The sequence below is a fragment of the Manis javanica genome, chromosome 1, assembly GCF_040802235.1.
Source record: "Manis javanica isolate MJ-LG chromosome 1, MJ_LKY, whole genome shotgun sequence".
NCBI classification, from domain to species: domain Eukaryota; kingdom Metazoa; phylum Chordata; class Mammalia; order Pholidota; family Manidae; genus Manis; species Manis javanica.
The window spans coordinates 191,798,538-191,817,186 of NC_133156.1; the positions used below are offsets into that span (position 1 = coordinate 191,798,538).

The window sequence follows — 18,649 nt, forward strand, 5'->3', positions numbered from 1 at the left end:
TGGGCTACTAGAAAATGTATTATTAATCAACACTCTATCGAAGTTAAAGGAATTTAAATAACTCTTTGCAAATTGTTCTTCCAAAGAAATTATGGTCAAAATGTAAAAAAGTAATGCCTGATAAAATGAAGTGTAACATTTTCTGTGGATTTTTGGACCTCAATAAGAAATACTAGATAATGCCAGTAAAAACATTACCTCATACTTTTTTGTGCCAACAAACAAACCAGTCAGTTAAAAATCTATGAGTAAACTGAAAATCACCACTTTATACACTTTAAAAATGTGAATTTTTTTTATTGTGGCAAAATGTACTTAACATAAAATTTGCCATTTTAGCGATTTTTAAGTGTAGATTTACATTGTTACCATCATCCATCTCCAGAACCATCACCATCCATTTCCAGAACTTTTTCAAAAGGGTTAATTTTATGGTATATAAATATGTAAATTATATATTAATACATCAATAAAGCTGTTAGAAAAATAGTATCAAAACTGAAAAAACAGAAAGGAACTTTGAGAGATGATGAAAATGTTCTATGTCTCACTGAGTGATGGTTACATGTATACCCATCAAAATGAACATTTAAAATATGTGCAGTTTATTGTATGTAAAATATACAAAAGAGTAGAAAATTATCAAAACTTGAAATATATTGAAAGATATAATTATTACATGTTTCTCTAATGAGCAATTATATTCAAATAGTTCTAAAATAGTTTTAACAACATTGGGGAACTAATGGCAGAGATTCTTCTTTGGTATTTGAAATTTATTATTCAAAGCTTTATGTTAACTGATGCTATTTCTAATATTTACAAAAATGAAAATGAATTTTTAAAATGGAAAACTGTAGTCCAATTCATAAATGACATGAATAAGCCATAAGTTTAGGTATCCAGCAACTGTTCACAGTTCAGCAAAAGAACTAACCTGATTTCAATGGTTTCAGAAATTGTATAATATGAAATTACTAAATTATGGTAATTTATATATACAATCCCAATCATATATTTTATAATTTAAAGTTGATATTCAGATTAAATCTTATCTAGCAAAGACCAGCCTCCTACCCTTCAGATTCTTCAGTCTTTTCTCCACCATTACGAGTAGTACAATTTTCACTTTCTGAAGAACAATTCCTTGTGGAAGCTATACTATGTCTTCCTTAAATACAGAAACAAACACATACAAAAAAAAGCAGGAAGGTTAGCATTTCTAGCTGAGACAGGGTTTTTAACTTATTGAATGGTTATACTGTAAATGCATGAATTCCAAGGCTAGTTAAAGATTGAAATTTTTCAGGTGGCATTTCCTTTAATACTTTTGAAGGTATGTAGAAGAAACTGTACAAAAAGAGATCACAAACTGCTAACATTACACTGAAGATTTAAAAAATATTGATATGGTATGTACAGATGGGGCCAAATGTTCAAAAGTCATAACAATATAGTTTTCCCTTCCTGAAGCAAATTTTTATATCAATACTCTTGCTGCTGAGATTAAAATAATTCACTACTCAGGATTTCTAAAACCAGTTATTATTCCCAACATAGTTGTAGAAAACATCTCTTCTACCCAGATGCTGCTTCATTTGAAGCTATTGTTGACTGCACTGAAGGGTACTAAAAAAAAGATAACATGAGAGACAAGCAAGGTTCTCTCAGTAAAAAATATTAAGTAAAGGGTATAGGTTAAATCCCTTAAAATTTTTTAACATAACTAGGCTAACAGACTGGGGTAATAAATTTTGATATAGTAAAGAGTGTTTTTTGGTCATAGTGTTTGGCCTGTTATTAACATTAAAAAATTTTTTCAAATATAACAAGAACCAATTTCTAAAATTCAGGAAGATAAAAATACTAATAGATTTTTCTATTAATGTTTATAATAGTCTTTACATAAATAAAGGAAAGTTGATTGGAATGCATAATATATTACAGAATTTTCATAAGGACAAGCACTGTTTTTTTATTTTAAAAACCTTACCTGTTTTGGAAACTGCATCCTGACCAACTGAAGTCTCCTGAAATTCGCCTGGTGTCTCAAGAAGTGAGGATTTGATATACATGGCTAAACTTTCAATTGGATTCTCTCCAGCAGCCATTAGGGGGTTATACTGGTTGTCAACAGGTGAGCTTCCACTGCTTTTCAATTCATCAAACCTTTTTGCACACTGTAATGATATAAAAGGAAGGAAATTTTAAATGAGAAGATAATGTCTTCCATTTAAAGATAATTTTCTATAATAATTTTTTATAAGCGAATATTAGCCCATTGAGTAACATCTAGAAAATTAGCACATATTTCAATATACAAAAGCCTCTGGCTTTTTTTTTTTAATTCAACGTAGAATTTTTTAATACACTTTCACTCAAAGGCATAATATACTTAAGCTTTTGTGAAAAATGAAGAATGTCTTTATTAGCCATATTTCCCTGTGGTCTGCTTCTAATATCAGTTGACAGTATTAATAATTTAGTTAATTGGGCTTTAATTTTTACATTAACTGAGTTTTCACCAGGAATAAGACCAAATTCTCAACTTCAATGGAAAGAAAACCAAAAAATATCTGATTACTGCCACTAAATTTTTTAATTAAAATAATGAAGACTTATTCTTACTAACACTGAGGTTCACCTTGCATAAAATGTGGTAGAGTAATACTTCATGGTCACATATTTGGGCATAGTTTGTTCTAACACAGTATTTTCCCTTAATCTATTAGGCATGGAATCAATATAGAAGGTCCAGATTAGTAACTGGGAAAAAATAAGAAATAAAATACTGTAAATTAGAAAATATCAGGAGTGTATTAAGCATGATAAGGTTTAGTATTCCTTTATGAAAATGTTCTCTCTCTGTTTGTACTAGGTCACAACATAATGTCTTCCTTACTGTGGGTCTTGGTCAAACAATACTGTTACAGCACTCATTTTTGAGTTTCCATCAACATCAACATGACAAATTCTATAGTAGACCAAGCAATTCGGGAGGTGCAAAAGGAGAAAAATATATACCATGTATATGTGTATATAGTAAATGAACAAATGCATTGAGTATGGCATTGACAAATATTTATCAAGTACCTACTAGACATTAAACACTATCTTCGGTAAGGACTATTTAGATTGTTACTATTACAGTTAACTGTTGAACAATGTGGAGGTTAGGGACGCTGACCCTGGGGCACAGTTGAAAATTCAAATATAACTTTTGACTCCCCAAAAACTAGCTGTTAATAACTTACTGTTGATGAGAAGCCTTACTGATAACATGACTAGTCAATCAACACATATTGTGTATATGTATTATATACTGTATTCTACAATAAAGTAAGGTAGAGAAAAGAAAATATTTTTTCAAATTGTTGCAAATCTGCAGAAAATTTTCCATTTGAATCGTGAACCTGCACAGTTCAAACCCATATTGTTCAAGGGTCAACTAACTGTGCCATGAAGAAATGCCAGTCTTTTGAAAAGTGAAGTAATACTTTTTTAAAAAGGCATTTAAAAGCTATGTAAGTGCAAGGGAAATGAAATAAAATATAAACAAGTGGACTACATCAAACCCAAAAAGCTTCTGTATAGCAAAGACACCATCAACAGAACAAAAAGGCATCCTACAGTAAGGGAGAATATATTCATAAATGATTTATCAAATAAGGGATTAACATTTAAAATATATAAAGAACTCAGATGCCTCAACATCAAAAGAACAACCTGATTAAAAAATAAGCAGAAGACCTGAACAGACATTTTTTCCAGAGAAGAAATACAGATTCCAATAGGCACATGAGCTCCACATCGGTAATCATCAGGGAAATGCAAATCAAAACCACAATGAAACATCATCTCACATGAGTTAGGATGGCTACTATCTAGAAGACAATAAATAACAAGTGTTGGCAAGGATGTGGAGAAAAGCGACCCTTTCTACACTGCTGGTGGGAATGTAAATTGGTGCAGCCACTGTGGAAACCAGTATAGAGGTTCCTCAGAAAACTAAAAATAGAAATACTATTTGACCAAGTCACTCCACTCCTAGCAATTCACCCAAAGAAAACAAAACTCCTGATTCAAAAAGATATATGCAACCCTATGTTTACTGCTGCATTATTTACAATAGCCAAGATATGGAAACAACCAAAGTGTCCATCACTAGATGAATGGATAAAGATGATGTAGTACATATACAGAGTGGAATATCATTCTGCCATAAAAAGAAAGAAACCTTGCATTTGTGATAACATGGATGGACCTAGAGGGTATTATGCTAAGTGAAATAAGCCAGGCAGAGAAAGACAAATACCATATGATTTTACTTACTTGTGGAATATAAAAGCAAAACAAAACAAAACAAAATGGACATAACAGTAGACTCATAATGGCAGTAGACTCAGAGACACCAAGAAGTGACTGGTGGTTACCATGAGGGAGTGGTTGGGGTGGGAAGGGAAGGTAAGGCAGATAAAAGGGCACAAAAATCTCAGTCATAATATAACTTGGTCATGGGGATGGAACTGTTGCATGGAGAATACAGCCACTGGTGCTGTAACATCATTCTGTGTTGACAGATAGTAACTGCACTAGTTGGGGTGAGGATTTAATAATGTGTATAACTGTTGAACCAATGTGTACTGTGTACTTGAAACCAATACAATATTGTATATCAACTATACTTCAATAAAATAAAATAATTAAATTACTAACAGAAATGGTAATGTTTTTCTTTTGGTTGCTTTTCTAGGGCTGTGCGTATTTATAGTACTTAACACAAAGCATGGAGATACTACAAAGTATAACAAATGAAAGGAAAAAAGTTTTGATTTCCAACCATTTTAAAGTGCATTTCAAGAATGTGGGTAACTGCTGAACCACGGTATTGTATATTTGAAACCAATTTAAGATTTATATCAATTGTACGTCAATTAAAAAAAAAGCTATGGAAGTGTAAACATTTTGAAATATTATGTAATCAATACTCCCATCTTTACTCAAAGTCTTAAAACTAAATAAAAATAATTAATATGATAAATAAAAAACAAAATTTTTTGTATGAAGACTGTATAGTGATGAAAGTCTGGGCAAGGAAAAGAAACAAATGCTCTAACATCATAGAAAAATGTATAGATTCACATGTACATGTATAGGATAAAGAATATAAATGGTTTAATTGAATCCATTTTCCTACAAAATGAGTTCACTTTCTACACACAGTAAGTGGTAGGTAGGCTTTTAAAACAGATTCTTTTGATATCTCTTAGGTTAAGTTTATACCTATATTGGAAACTGAATGTATATTTATCTTATTTAAAAAGCTTACAAAGATTTCTAATACTTAAAAAACTTAAGATATTTTTTAAAAGATTATAAATTCTGAATATTTGAAAGGAGTACATGATTGCTTAAACAAAAAATTCAAGTGAAATGTAAATAATTTAAGCTATACTGTTAAATGTTCTTTTGTGTTTAAGCGAGAATTACATGTTATCTGTATGCAAAAGAACAAGGTTGGACCCCTTATATCACACCATATGGAAAAATTACCTCAAAATAGGTCAAAGACTAAATATAAGGGCTAAAACTATAAATTCTAAAAAATATAAATGTTTGTGACCTTGGATTAGGTAATGGCTTCTTAGATAAGACACTAAAAGTACATGCAACAAAGAAGAATTAGATAAACTAGACTACCAAAACCTAAGACTTTGTGCTTCAAAGGACATCATCAACAAATCTAGTCAAATCAAATAATATGCACATTCAGGATTTATACATACATATAAGTATGTACAATTCAAAATATTTTTTTCTCTCTTAGTAGTTGTTCCTTAAAATTGATCACCTTATCTGATTTTTTTTCAGGAGGTATATGAGGGGCATTATTTACCTCTTTGGGTGTTAATCCAGGCACAAGCCTTGCCACTGTTTCCCAGTTGATGGTCTGATGGATTCCAATTAATGGATAAAGGATCATGTCCAACACCATTTGGTTGTTATTGTTCAGGAAATTGTTATTTTCTGAATAACCACGACTCATCTTTACAACTGCAGAAGACAAATAGATTTATTTACATCTGAAATCCAAATGTTTTCAGAACATTATAAATTAGCTATAATTCATTCCTAAGAATTATCTGCTAGCATGTGAAGGAAAAATAAAACCAACCTAAAATGAACAGAGAATATACAGCTTAAATCTCTTCAAATATAATAGCTTTTGGATATTATAGATTGGTGGGTGTGTGGATAAGTATGTTATTAAAAAGCATAATAAAATACTAATGCTAGAATATAAGTGGTGGGTACATTGATGTTCACTATATAATTCTTTTGTCTTTGATGTATGTCTAACATTTTTCATAATAAAACATTGAGGGAAAAAGTTTAATACAATGTATCTTTCTTAAAAAAATCAAGTGTACCTGATTCATATTTTGATTAGCAATTTATGGCTGGTAGAATAAAACTGTTAAAAAGAATTTTAATCATAATTTCATTCTAGTCCTAAGCCATCTCTAATTTTTTTTTATTAAGGTATCACTGACATACAATCTTATGCTCAGGTTTCACATGAGCAACATTGTAGTCACTACATTTCCCTATTATCAAGTTCCCACCACATACCCCATTACAGTCACTGTCCATCAGCACAGTAAGATGCTAGAGTCACTGCTTGTCTTCTCTGTGCTATACTTCCTTCCTTGTGCCCCTCCCCCATATTATGTGTGCTAATCATAATGCCCCTTAATCCCCTTATCCCTCCCTTCCCAACCACACTCCCCAGTCCCTTTCCCTTTGGTAACTGTTAGTCCATTCTTGGGTTCTGTGAGTCTGCTGCTGTTTTGTTCCTTCAGTTTTTGCTTTGTTGTTATACTCCACAGATGAGTGAAATCATTTGGTACTCGTCTTTCTCTGCCAGCCATCTTTAATTTAAAAATTTTTTCTGTGAGTGTATGTCCACACCACAATGAAGGCTTAGAATACTTAATTTTTACTGACATAATCAAATAGAACTTAAAATCAAGTTAATCTGACATTTTAGGATAAGCATTCACTGTTATTGTATCATGTGATTATTAGTTGTAAATGGTGGGGAGATTATATCAACAACTGTAATTAGTAGTTGTTTGAAACAACTTTTTTGGGAAAGTTCTCCTCTTCCTTGTCTTCAGATGCAAAGCAACAACTGGCCTGATAAGGCTTATTAAACCTTACATACTGCCCCCCCCACACACCCTGACACTCATATATAAAAAGCCAAGGCACCTCCAAACACATACACACATGCACTCCAGAGTGGAGGCTTCCCTTGCTTCTTCACCTGGCTTCCAACCCATCTCTTTTCCCTTAATATCCTCTAGTTCAATCCAGGAGCCCTTGAATAGCATATACAGTGACCAAGGGTTTCCAAGATCTTCAGGCAATAGGATCACCACAAAAAAAGGGCTTTTCATATGGATACAGTTCACTAAACATTGAGTGAGTTCCAATCATGTGCCAAGCATTGGGGATATAAAAATAAATATGACATGGCCCCTCTTCAGTGGTTACAACTCATGAGAGATAGTAGCAAACAGATAATTTTAGTATAATTTGCTAAGAGCCAAAGCAGAGGGGATCAATGGAGGGGGAGAGAGGAAGGACACATAATAACTGTTATTTACTGAGTATTTATTAGGAGCCTAGAACTGTATTAAGTATTTTACATAAGTTATTTCAATATATTATGATCACAGCCTTATCAGATAGGTGCTCTCCGCAGTTTTACAAGATGAAGAACCAGGTTCAGAGAAAATAAGTAATTTATACAAGGCCACAGAATAAGCAGAGTAAGGATTCAAACCCATGTTAAACTGACAATCAAATCCATACTTTTTCTGTTAAATACAAGAGATGTAATATAGGGCAGACAGCAGATTAGTGATGATGGCTTAGGGTAGAGAGAGACACAGTCTAACATATTTTGAAGTTAGTTATGATTCAATGGAACAATTGTGAAAGTTTCTGTTTGTGTATGTGTGTGGAGGGAAGACTGCAGTATCAAAGAGAAAAATAATTTACCTCATTTACACTTAGAGAAATAAGAATTTATGTTGATTATGACTCCAAAAACTGGTAATTAAAAAAAATAATTTTAAAAACCTTTTTTGTATCAACATGTATGTGATGTTTTTTATTTTATTCAAACATTTACTGAGCCCTCTCTACATTGTATCTCAAATTAGTATATTTACAGATGGAAATAATGACAAAGGTTTACAGCTAGTCGTATCTATGATTTAATTGATGTTGAATTCTGGGTTGAGAATACAATCTCCAAATATAAGCTGTTCCTATGGAAAAATATTATCTATTTTAGGATAACAAGTACAAAGCAAAGATCCACTAACAGGCCAGAACAATGGAAAAAGTAGTGTATACAGGAATCTGAAACTCTGGTTTGAGCTTTAACTCCACCCATGATAGTCAAGGGATCTGAACTGAAGCAATAAAATTAAGTCACAGCAATACCTCTTTACGGACATTACAGGGAGAATCAAAGGGATTATGCTGTGAAAGCACTTTGAAGAAAATAAAAGCACCTCACAAATGTAAAGTAGCATAAAATAACTTATCTACCTCCTAGGATGTGCTGAGGATTATATGAGAAGTTTAAATGTTGGAATGGGGAGCTGGAATGTAGAAATGCTTGGTGTTAACTGTGGAGAGCCGGAAGTGGGAACACGGGAAGTGAGATCATTGTGGGTGGCTCACAGAAGTGAGCCTGTGTATGTAAATTATGCTGTGAAGTAAAACTGTGTCAATGGTCCGCCATCCGCTGTCAGTGGACCTCCTGACCCCAACTTTGATTTCTGTGTCTTTCTTACTACTCTGTGTTTTTCTTATTCTCCCACCCACCCCTCTCAGGTTCAGCCGGTTTGCAGAGCTGGTCTCAGAAGATGGAGCCCAATCAGGGACCTGAGAATGGGGTGAAGAGAAACTTAAGTGAGGAGACTCCCCAAGGATCAGACGTGCATCAGGAAATAAGGTATGGAAGCAACAGAGTCTGAAGGGAGGTATGGGAGCAATAGAGTCAGGAGTAAAACAGTCAGGGTCTAAGGACCAAGAAATCTTTGTACATATGCTTAAAGCTATGCTTTGCGCCCGAGGCAATAATGTGCGCAGTTGGCAGCTAGAATATTTTCTTGCTTTTGTGCAAGATATGGTTTCCCAAAGAAGGAACCATAAATGAGCAGACTTGGCAAAAGGTGGGGCTGCAGCTTAAACAGCGATTCACCCTTCATGGGCCTCGGGACTTTCCTGTGGAAATATTTGCTTTATGGAATTTAGTGAAGGGAAGTTTGGACCCCTCCCCCGAGCTTACTTGTTTGCCTGACAGACTTCTGGATGGAGGCTCTATAGTCGAGCAATTGAAACAACAGTCACCGGTTATGAGGCTTTGGCTAATGCGACAGCCCCCATGGACTGTGAGCCGTTACCTCCCAAGTATGAACAAAACAATGAGCTACTACCTCCCAAGTATGAACAAGAGTTGTTAAAAGAGGAACAGCAATGTGAGAAGGAGCTCCCTGGGAATGGGCAACATGGCGTCAACATGGCAACTAGGAGGACTCATATTGTGAGCAGGAGGAACCTGCCTCCTCAGAGTCTAAGATGGAGGGAGAGGGCAACACAGGGCCCTCTGACACCTTGAAACCTCCTACCTACTACCGTGGGTCTGTCTCAGCAACTTTTCAAAAATTTAAAGTGTATTCCTCTAAACCCCTGCAATCACGCCCTCTGTACTAATAGGCCTCGGAGCTGTGAATTGCAAGCAGAGAGCCCCTCCGTGCCTCTGCGCCCCGCTAATAGTCTGACCAGGGACATTCCCTAGCTGTTGCTACCACTGTAACTCCTGGTGCCCCTCGCTGCTCAGCTTTGCAGCGCAGCATCCAGAAAGCCCAGAAGCGGGATGGGTTCCACACCCTCTGCCTACGGGTCATTGAAAGGCAGGAAGGGGATGGAAATAACAGACAAAACTTTGAAAGAGCTCAGTCTGTCTCTCAATATGGCCCAAGTGCCCCTTTTACCGTTGCTCTCTTGGAGGGAGTATCATCTGAAGCTCTGGCTCCTAATGACTGGAAAACGCTCGCTAAGGTGATTATTTGCCATGGAAGAGTGAATTTGTAAACTTGTGCGTACAACAGGCCAATAGACATCAAATGCATAACATTCCCACCAGCCTGGATATGCCAACTGGGGAAGGGCAGTATTTTGCCTTGACAAATCAGCTTCAGTTCACTTTACAAGCATACCAGCAAATTAACATTTGCGTAAGCAAGGCTTGGAGGAGTCTGCCCACCCCAGGAACCAGAACAGAGGAGCTCAGCAGCATTAGGCAAGGCCCAGATGAGCCATTTCAGGAATTTGTATCTTGCTTACTGTAGGCACTATCCAGAGTAGTTCCTGATTCTGAGGCTGGGAATATTCTCGCTAGACAATTGGCCTATGAAAACGCACAGAGAACATGTTAGGGCCTCAGTCAGCTTTACAGAAAAAAGGGAACTCTTTCCAACTTTGTCAAACTCTGCGCAGATGTGGGATCTTCCTACATGCAGGGTGCAGCATTAGCGGCCGCACTACAAAAAACATTCGGGTAAACACAAAAGCCCCACCCCTGGCAAGGGACAGAGTGCCATCTTAAAGGTGGATGTTTTCGCTGCAGGCAGCTCGACTATTTTGCTCAAGAGTGCCCTCACCCAAAAGAGCATCCAAGGGTGCCTCCTGCCATCCCCCGCATACCCCAGAAAAACCAAATAGGACCCCTGGAATTTGCCTGTGGTGTTGCTAAGGTAAGCATTGGTCCCATGACTGTAGGTTTTATTTCACGAATTGATGTTCAGGGACTACCATTGTTGGGAAACTCCCAGTGGGGCCCACATCAGCCATAGCAAATAATGGGGGCCTTGTCCATGACTCCTTCAATTATCCTTCCCCACGCAAGAGTCCCAACTACTTTGTTAAGAAACCCCAAGAAGTACAGGATTGGACCTCAGTTCTACCTCTCAATTTGACTAACTCATGACATGGGACTCTAAGCTATTCCCACTGGAGTATATAGCCCCTTACCTCCCAGTACAGTAGGCCTTATTTTAGGCAGGAGTAGCTGGAACTTGAAAGGACTGCAGGTGCAGCACGGAGCCAAAGACTTCGACTATATGGGTGAAATTAAAGTGATGTGTTGCTCATCTTTCAGAATTATTCAAACGTTATCCTCTGACTGCATAGCTCAACTTGTTGTGCTGCCTTTTGTACAAACTGGCCACTGCCAGTCCTCCCAGACAAGAGGGCACTGAGGCTTCAGTTCCTCGGACACCTTTTGGGTCCAACAGGTGGGACTTGAATGACCTACTTTGACTCTTTGGATTGATTGGAAGTGTTTTGAAGGTGTTTGGATACTGGAACCAATGCGTCCATCGTTTCATCATGGCGCTGGCCCACCACTTGGCCCACCCAAGAGGCTATGACTGATCTGCAAGGTATTGGTATGGTACAGGGTCCTCTACAGAGTTCTCAGACACACACCTGATCAGACAAGGAGGGACATACAGGGACTTTGCAACCCTATGTCCTCGACCATCTCCGTGTTAATCTGTGGGGACGGGATATTTTAGCTCAAATGTCAGTTTTACTCTATAGCCCTAGTTCCCAAGTTGCTCAAATGATGCTGGATCAGGGGCATGTGCCCAGCACCAGCCTGAGAAGTGAAGGCAAAGGTCAGCCACTCCCGATCTCCCCCTTCTTTCTTTAATAGAAACCTCACACTTAAAAATCAGTTATTTAAACAAAAAGGGGAAAAATATGGGACCTCCCCCGCAAACCAACTAAACCTTGCCCTGTTCACATTCAATTTTCTTTCAGTGGATGAGCAAGGCCTCAGAGCAGCAGACAGATTTTGGACCCCCCAAAATAAAAAAATTACCTTTGGTCAGATGGAAAGACCCCCTCACAGGTCTTTGGCAAGGACCTGACCCGGTATACTTATCTGGGGGAGAGGTCATGTTTGTGTTTTCCCTAGGTCTGCTGCAGGTCCTCACTGGCTCCTTGAGCAGCTGGTCACACATCATCATGCAGAGGTTGACTCCTGGGATGAGGCTGAGGACCACCCCAGAAGTCTGCCACGATGCCCAACATCACATCAAACGTGGAGAGCTGATCCTCCGACATGGGGAGAGCTCAAAAGTCTGATTCAGGAGGGAGAGGAGATGGTCAGACATCAGGGTCTGACCCTTGTGCCTGATAAACTGTTCCTGGAGATGTTAGCTATGGTCACCATCTAGGTGGGATTAGTACAGGGAGAGGCCTACTGGACCTTTTATCCAAATCCCCCTATGTTATACCCAGTCACCTGGGGTGATGAATTGGTCCCAGTGTCTGTTAATGACACCCAAGTCCTGGGAGGGCACCCAGGATCAGATGGGCCACACTGGCAGCAATCAGCACTATTTAACTATTCTGGACGGGTGGTGGATCCTCCCTTATGTGGAGTCTACCAACTCATGGATGGGTGCTTGTTGCTAGGACAGGTAAACAATACTGCTATGGGAGGCTCCCTGATAGCAACCATTAGTGGGCCTTGGGACATTGGCAAATACATATCCACTGTCTCTATAGTAGGGCTACCTAGTGCCACCACTGTTGTGGCCCCAGCTCATCCTCCCTTACCTACCATGCAAACAATACCAGTGTAGATAGGAAAACTCTGTCCTTTGGGTAGACTGTGCTCACCCTCTGGCCGCCCAACACAATCTTAGTCATTTCTCAGAATTAGTGTTCGATTGGTCCCATCACTTAACTGGGCCCAATCGAGACTAGATGACACCTGGAGCATATGTATTGCCCATCCTTACCACCTCATGGCATAAGATGCAATGAGAGTTGTGGTGTATTTAGGCCACCACGGAGATTATGTTAACTTTTCCTCCTCCTCCACAAGTGACCTAAATCTTGTACAACCCTATGGGGTATGTGCCTGCGTGTGGTCCCCACATGTGCTGCTTGTAGGACCTTTTAACATCTCTTTCCAGGGAAGCCTGTATAACATTACCTGCATAAACTGCAACCTAACCAAGTGTCTACCTGGAACAAAGGGAAGAACGTCTTAGTCCTTTCCCAACCACCATATATTACGCTGCCCTCCAACCTATCTGAACCATGGTATGATGACCCGGGGACATAAGCCCTTACAGAAATGAAGAATGAGCTCTCCAGGAGCCGGAGAACTGTTGGACTCATAATTGCTGGATTAGTGGCTGCTATTTATATCCTCATCACTGCTGTTAAAGCAGCTATGGCCCTTTCACAATCCATACACACTGCCCAATATGTCAATCAATTGGCCCATCACACCTCTCAAGCTCTAAAAATTCAAGAGGCCATTCATGTAAAGATAGAGAACTGACTTGCAGCCCTGTAAAGTACAGTGATAGTCATGGGTGATGAGGTAGAAACCTTCCAATGGCAGTTACAATGCCATGCTGCATTTTAAAGCATCTGTATTACCAATGTACCTTATGACAATTCCCAAAGGGGATGGAACAAAATTTGCAGCCATTTCCTAGAAGTGTGGAAACATACAAACCTTAGTCTCAATCTACATAATTTGCATCAAGAAATATTAGACATCCGAAATGCCTGACTGGATATAATAGATCCCCGAGAGCTAGTGAAACAAGTTCTGGAACATCTTAAAGACTTTAACCCATTCAGTATGCTGAAACATACCCTCTGGTACCTGCTTGCTTTGGTGTCTGATAATCGTTTTGTTATGCTTGTTGTTATTCAGCTGGTGTGCCCTCAATAAAGGAATCCGCGCAGACCAACTGAACCTACATGAACTGCAGCTTCAATTAAAGAAAGGGGGAGAGATCCCAGCTTTGCCCTGAAGTCTCCTTTCCAAACTTCTCACCTGACTACCTGTTTGCTGGTTCTGTGACCTTTCTTCTTCCTTCCTAAACACAGTCCTTTCTAGAATCTCCCTACCCTGTTGTTCCAGGAAGAGTATCTTCCATTGTCTCTTGTGACTAAAGGGTGTTTTGTATATGCACTGTACATGGAGTTGCCTTGTGCCAAAGGCCCTCCTTAAAGAAGAAACCTGGGCTCCCCAAAACATGTGACCAGAGCTGGGCCCCACCAGATGAGGGGACCCAAGGCAGGTGCTGGGCATGGAAGCCATGGGGACAAAGACAACCAAGAAGCCAGAGAACTGACCCTCTCAAAGGATGCTGCTCCTCTCTCACTCACATGCTTCACATCACCCTGTTTGGCCCTGGAGGATAGCTGGTTAGCCGGAGACGGGTAAGATTCCTCAAGGGAGGAACAACCTAAGACAGGCACAGTCGCAGAGGGGCCATCAGGAGAGGGCTTGGGGGCCAACAGAGGTGGGGCATAGACCCTCACCCCCAACCTTGCAGAGGCCTGAACCCCCACCACTTCTGAGGGAGGTCTCCTGCCCCCCTGGCTGCTTTCTGCCCATGCCCAGCTCAGATCAGGACTCAGGCAATGGACAAAGACCTGGCCAAAAGTGGCTGCCCCCTCACTGCAGAAAGATTTGTTTCCCGCTTCTATCTTGAACCATGGCAAAAGGGAAGCTGAAGGGAAGGGCTGTGTTGAAACACCTTCTGCTTGCTATAATCTTTATTGTATCTATCCACCACCTGAGGTTTCTATTAAAGGGGGAGATATGGAGAGCCAGAAGTGAGATCACTTCTGGAAATGGTATCTCTGGAAGTGAGATCATTGTGGGCAGCTCATGGAAGTGAGCCTGGATATATAAGCTGTGCTGTGAAAACTGCATCACTGGTCCACCATCAGCAGTCAGTGGACCTCCTGACTCCAAGTTTGATTTCTGTGTCTTTCTTGCTATCTCTGTATTTTTCTTATTCTCCCACCCACCCCTCTCAGCTTCAGCCAGTTTGCAGAGCTGGTCTCAGCAGTTAACTATGACTAGAATTATGTAATTGTTTACATAAAACAATGGTGTAGGAAATCAGGTGATAGACATCATAAAGTTATCCTACATGTTTCTTCATGAACATTAGCAAGATACAAACAAAACACTGAGCACTCTAAAAATCATAGCTTTCTAGCAACCAGAGAGGTACCTTATTGATTGGCCAGAATCATGTTGTGGGTAAGAGTATAGATTATGGAGCCAGACTGCCCAAACTGTCATCCCAGTTCTACCACTTAATGTATTATCTGGTTCAGATTACTTATCTCTATGCCTTAATTTCCTCATCTGCAAAACAAATAATTATAGTAGTGTAAAATTAATCAAGGGAACCTGACTAGAGCAAGGAGGCTAGAAGGGGGAGCCTTATCACTGTCAATTACAGGAAGAATTGTCAGTTATAGACCCCAACAGAAGAACTGTCAGATGGAAAGAATCATCAATTACAGATCCCAACAGGAAAAGATATACATTGCATCTCCTATAAGAAATTTACTACCTCTGAAACTCCGCCAATGAGAATCTGGCATCACCCAGAACTCTTGGGATTTCTCCATAGGACTTTCATTCAAAATTCCCCCTCTCAAATTCATCCTTCTTCATAAAATAACGTTCCTCTCCTTTGTTTGTTTTACTTATCTATGGTTTTGCCATAGCTTGCTTTTCCTGAATTGCAATTCTATTACAGAATAAACCCATTTTTGCTGGTACAATAACATAGTTTTATTTTTAAGGTTAACAGTAGCTAGCTCACATATTTTTGAGGATATATGAACAGTGCTACCTGACACATAGTAAGGACTATATAATGTTTGTAGTAGTATGACCATTTCCAGAGATCCTCAGATTAAACAGATTCATAAAGATAAATGTGATAGATAAAAGGAGAGAAAGCAACATTCCAATGAGGTATGCTCTCAACAAAATGGGCAGAAAGTCGGATTTAGATTCTTACCCAGTTTTACCACTTTCCATGTACACTATGGTTTCAATTGTCCCAGCTAAAAGGAAAATAATACCTACCTTTGGGGTTATTTGAAGGATTAAATAATAATACACATAAAGCACCCAGCACACCACCTGGCACAAAAAGGTACTCAATAGATAATCTAGTACTGCTATTATTGTTTTTTCCCTACCTATTTTGGCTTTTATAGGCATAGAAAATTAATAAGAATTAGTTTACTAACTATAAAACACTACCTTGAGCCCAGTAGAAAAGACTTTACAGAACTCCACTTGTGCACCTAGCTTATCATCACTTTTCATACCACACAATTTGAGATGTATGTTAGGGTATGGAGTGCCTTATTAACATTTGTTTGGGTCTCAGCAGAACAGTCTAAAACGGAATTCAGGGCAAGGACCTGGGTGTTGTATTTTCCTCCCAAAAATTATTCATTTAAAATTTCTAAACTATTTATTGTGGCCTACAATGTGCAGGCACCTGTCAGCTAATCAAAAATACTGTCCACATCAAATACTTAAAAACTGGGTGTATATTTCAAATATGATACTCATTTATAATATACATACTTAAAAATAATTTAAATCATCTAGATGTGAAAAATTTTTTTCTGTTGACATGTTCTTTATGGAACTGAATCATACCAAGCAAGGAAAGACTATCCAGTATTAATTTCAGTTAAATTAATGTTCAAGAAAGCATCCCTTGGATTCTGAATATAAGTATGAAAAGCACAGCATTAACAGATAATCCCTAAAAACATATAAATTCTCTTGGAATAGTTGTCACAGTGCGTGCATCCCATTCTGCAAAAAAAGTATAGACTTATCAAAAACTATGACAGTAAGAAAAAGTTTGAAGCTCAAATTACACTATTCAATCTATTTCCATTCATATTTTTTTAAATGTTAATGTTTTTAAGGTGAAACATATTATTTATCAGAAATAAAAAGTCTACTTGGTTAACACACTAGACTTTTAAGGACCACACCTCAAGTCCTCTTTCCCATTCCCACAATCTTGGTTTATTTAAATGTATTTAATAATTGGTATTATTACATCACATATTATAAACCACAACTGGCATCTGACTTTTTTTTTCTCTTCAAATAGAGAAAGGCTCTTGTAATCTTGGTTTATTTAAATGTATTTAATAATTGGTATTATTACACCACATATTATAAACCACAACTGGCATCTGACTTTTTTTCTCTTCAAATAGAGAAAGGCTCTTGTAAGACCGACTTTTTTCCCTAGGCAGAGGCAGGATGAGAAGCGAGGGGTCCCGGCAGGCAGGTCAGAGGCCTTTGGCATGACGGAAGGTGGGAGGTTAACACTGAGTCATCCCGCACCAGAGGAGACTTGTGCCCAGGCTCCTGACCACTAACGAATGAGAAAGACGGCAGCGGGCTTTCATCTTGAAGGAGAAAGTAAAATCCCATTGGAAACCTAGGATGGCTAGATCAAAGCCCTGCAAACCTTCCGCCCAGAGGCTCACTGAGCGGCCCGTCCTCAGGGCACCGCAGACCTTCGCGGTTTTCCCGCCTTCCCCGCAGGGGCAGATACTCTCAGGGCCAAGGGCGGGTGGGGCGGACAAAGGCGCAAGGCTGGAAGATGGGGGCAGAGACCCGGGGCGCTGCCGGACGGGCAGACGCTGGGGTCCCTCAACTGGTGCGCGGACGGGACGGGCGGCGGGGATCTGGCGCCAGTAGGGCGGGCTACGGGTCGCGCGGCCGCGTTCGGGGCGTTGGGGCGTGAGAGAGCCCGGCCCAGGCCGCCGCGGGAGGAGGCCGCGGCGGGAACACGCCGGCTGCCAGCAGTACCGCCCCTCCTCGCACTTCCCGCCCTCCCACCGGCGTCCGAGGCTCCACCGCATCCCGCTCACCTCCACAGAGTCGCGGCGATCCTCGCTCCGCCGTCACCTGCAGAGGCCAGCACCGCCAGCGTTTGTGACATGAAGAGCTCCGGCGACCCCGCTCACACCCAGCCTCGGCCGCCCTCACACGCCTCCCCGCTGGCTTGTGGGCGGCTGGGGACCAGCGCCCGGGGGCGGGGAGCGCCGCCAAACACCGCCCAGCCAATGGTCGGCTAGCGCTGCAGAGGCGGAGCCAATGAGCGACGAGCTCCACCTTTGCCTCCTTCATCCCCCTCCTGCTTTCACTCCCAGGCTTGTCGCAGTGCAGCGTCCCCACCCTCCCAGCGTCTGGTCTCTTAGCAACCAGATCCTCCAAGCCTGATCTTAGGTGGCCAACTCTGAGACCAGAAGAAAAATGAACAGAGGAGAGAGAAAAGAACTTGGAAAAAATGAAATGGTTGGCAGTGCAGGTCACTTTGATACACCTGCTGAGGTTAGGTAGAATGGAAGATTGTATGGGCTAAGGGGCACCTAAACTATCTTGAGTGAAGCATTCTCTTCAGAAGGCATCGCCTGAAAAATGTAAGTACATTTTCTTTGGGTTACAAATCCAGTTTTTATTCACATTAATGAGTTTAACGTGTGTATCATTGTGGTCAACACCACTACTAAGAACCCAGTAAGATAGGCTCAGTCTTGTAAGGTAAATGCTGCATGTCAGAATTTTTAATGTCCGCTTAAAATGTGTCTATTCTGAGAACCGAAACTAAATGTTAGAAAGGACAGAAAATGTAAAGCCCTATCCAAATGAATAATTACTATGATG

General features: G+C 39.7%; 1 protein-coding gene across 5 annotated transcripts in view; it reads right to left on the reverse strand.

Moving 5' to 3' along the window:
• The window catches only part of SANBR (SANT and BTB domain regulator of CSR), a 70,764-nt gene extending 52,647 nt beyond the window's left edge, over positions 1–18,117 (reverse strand). For 3 of the 5 annotated variants that reach the window (XM_073212761.1, XM_036996643.2, XM_073212751.1), the window contains exons 1-4: positions 17,854–18,117; positions 5,897–6,054; positions 1,994–2,180; positions 1,078–1,171 (exon numbers count right to left, since the gene is read on the reverse strand). In XM_073212761.1, coding sequence (XP_073068862.1) covers positions 1,078–1,171; positions 1,994–2,180; positions 5,897–6,054; positions 17,854–18,112 — 698 coding nt within the window. In that variant the 5' untranslated portion in view covers positions 18,113–18,117. Of the gene's footprint in view, positions 1–1,077; positions 1,172–1,993; positions 2,181–5,896; positions 6,055–11,971; positions 12,234–17,853 lie in introns of all 5 variants that reach the window. The other 2 variants (XM_036996639.2, XM_073212770.1) reach the window with 2 other exon arrangements.
• Positions 18,118–18,649: the final 532 nt, after the last annotated feature.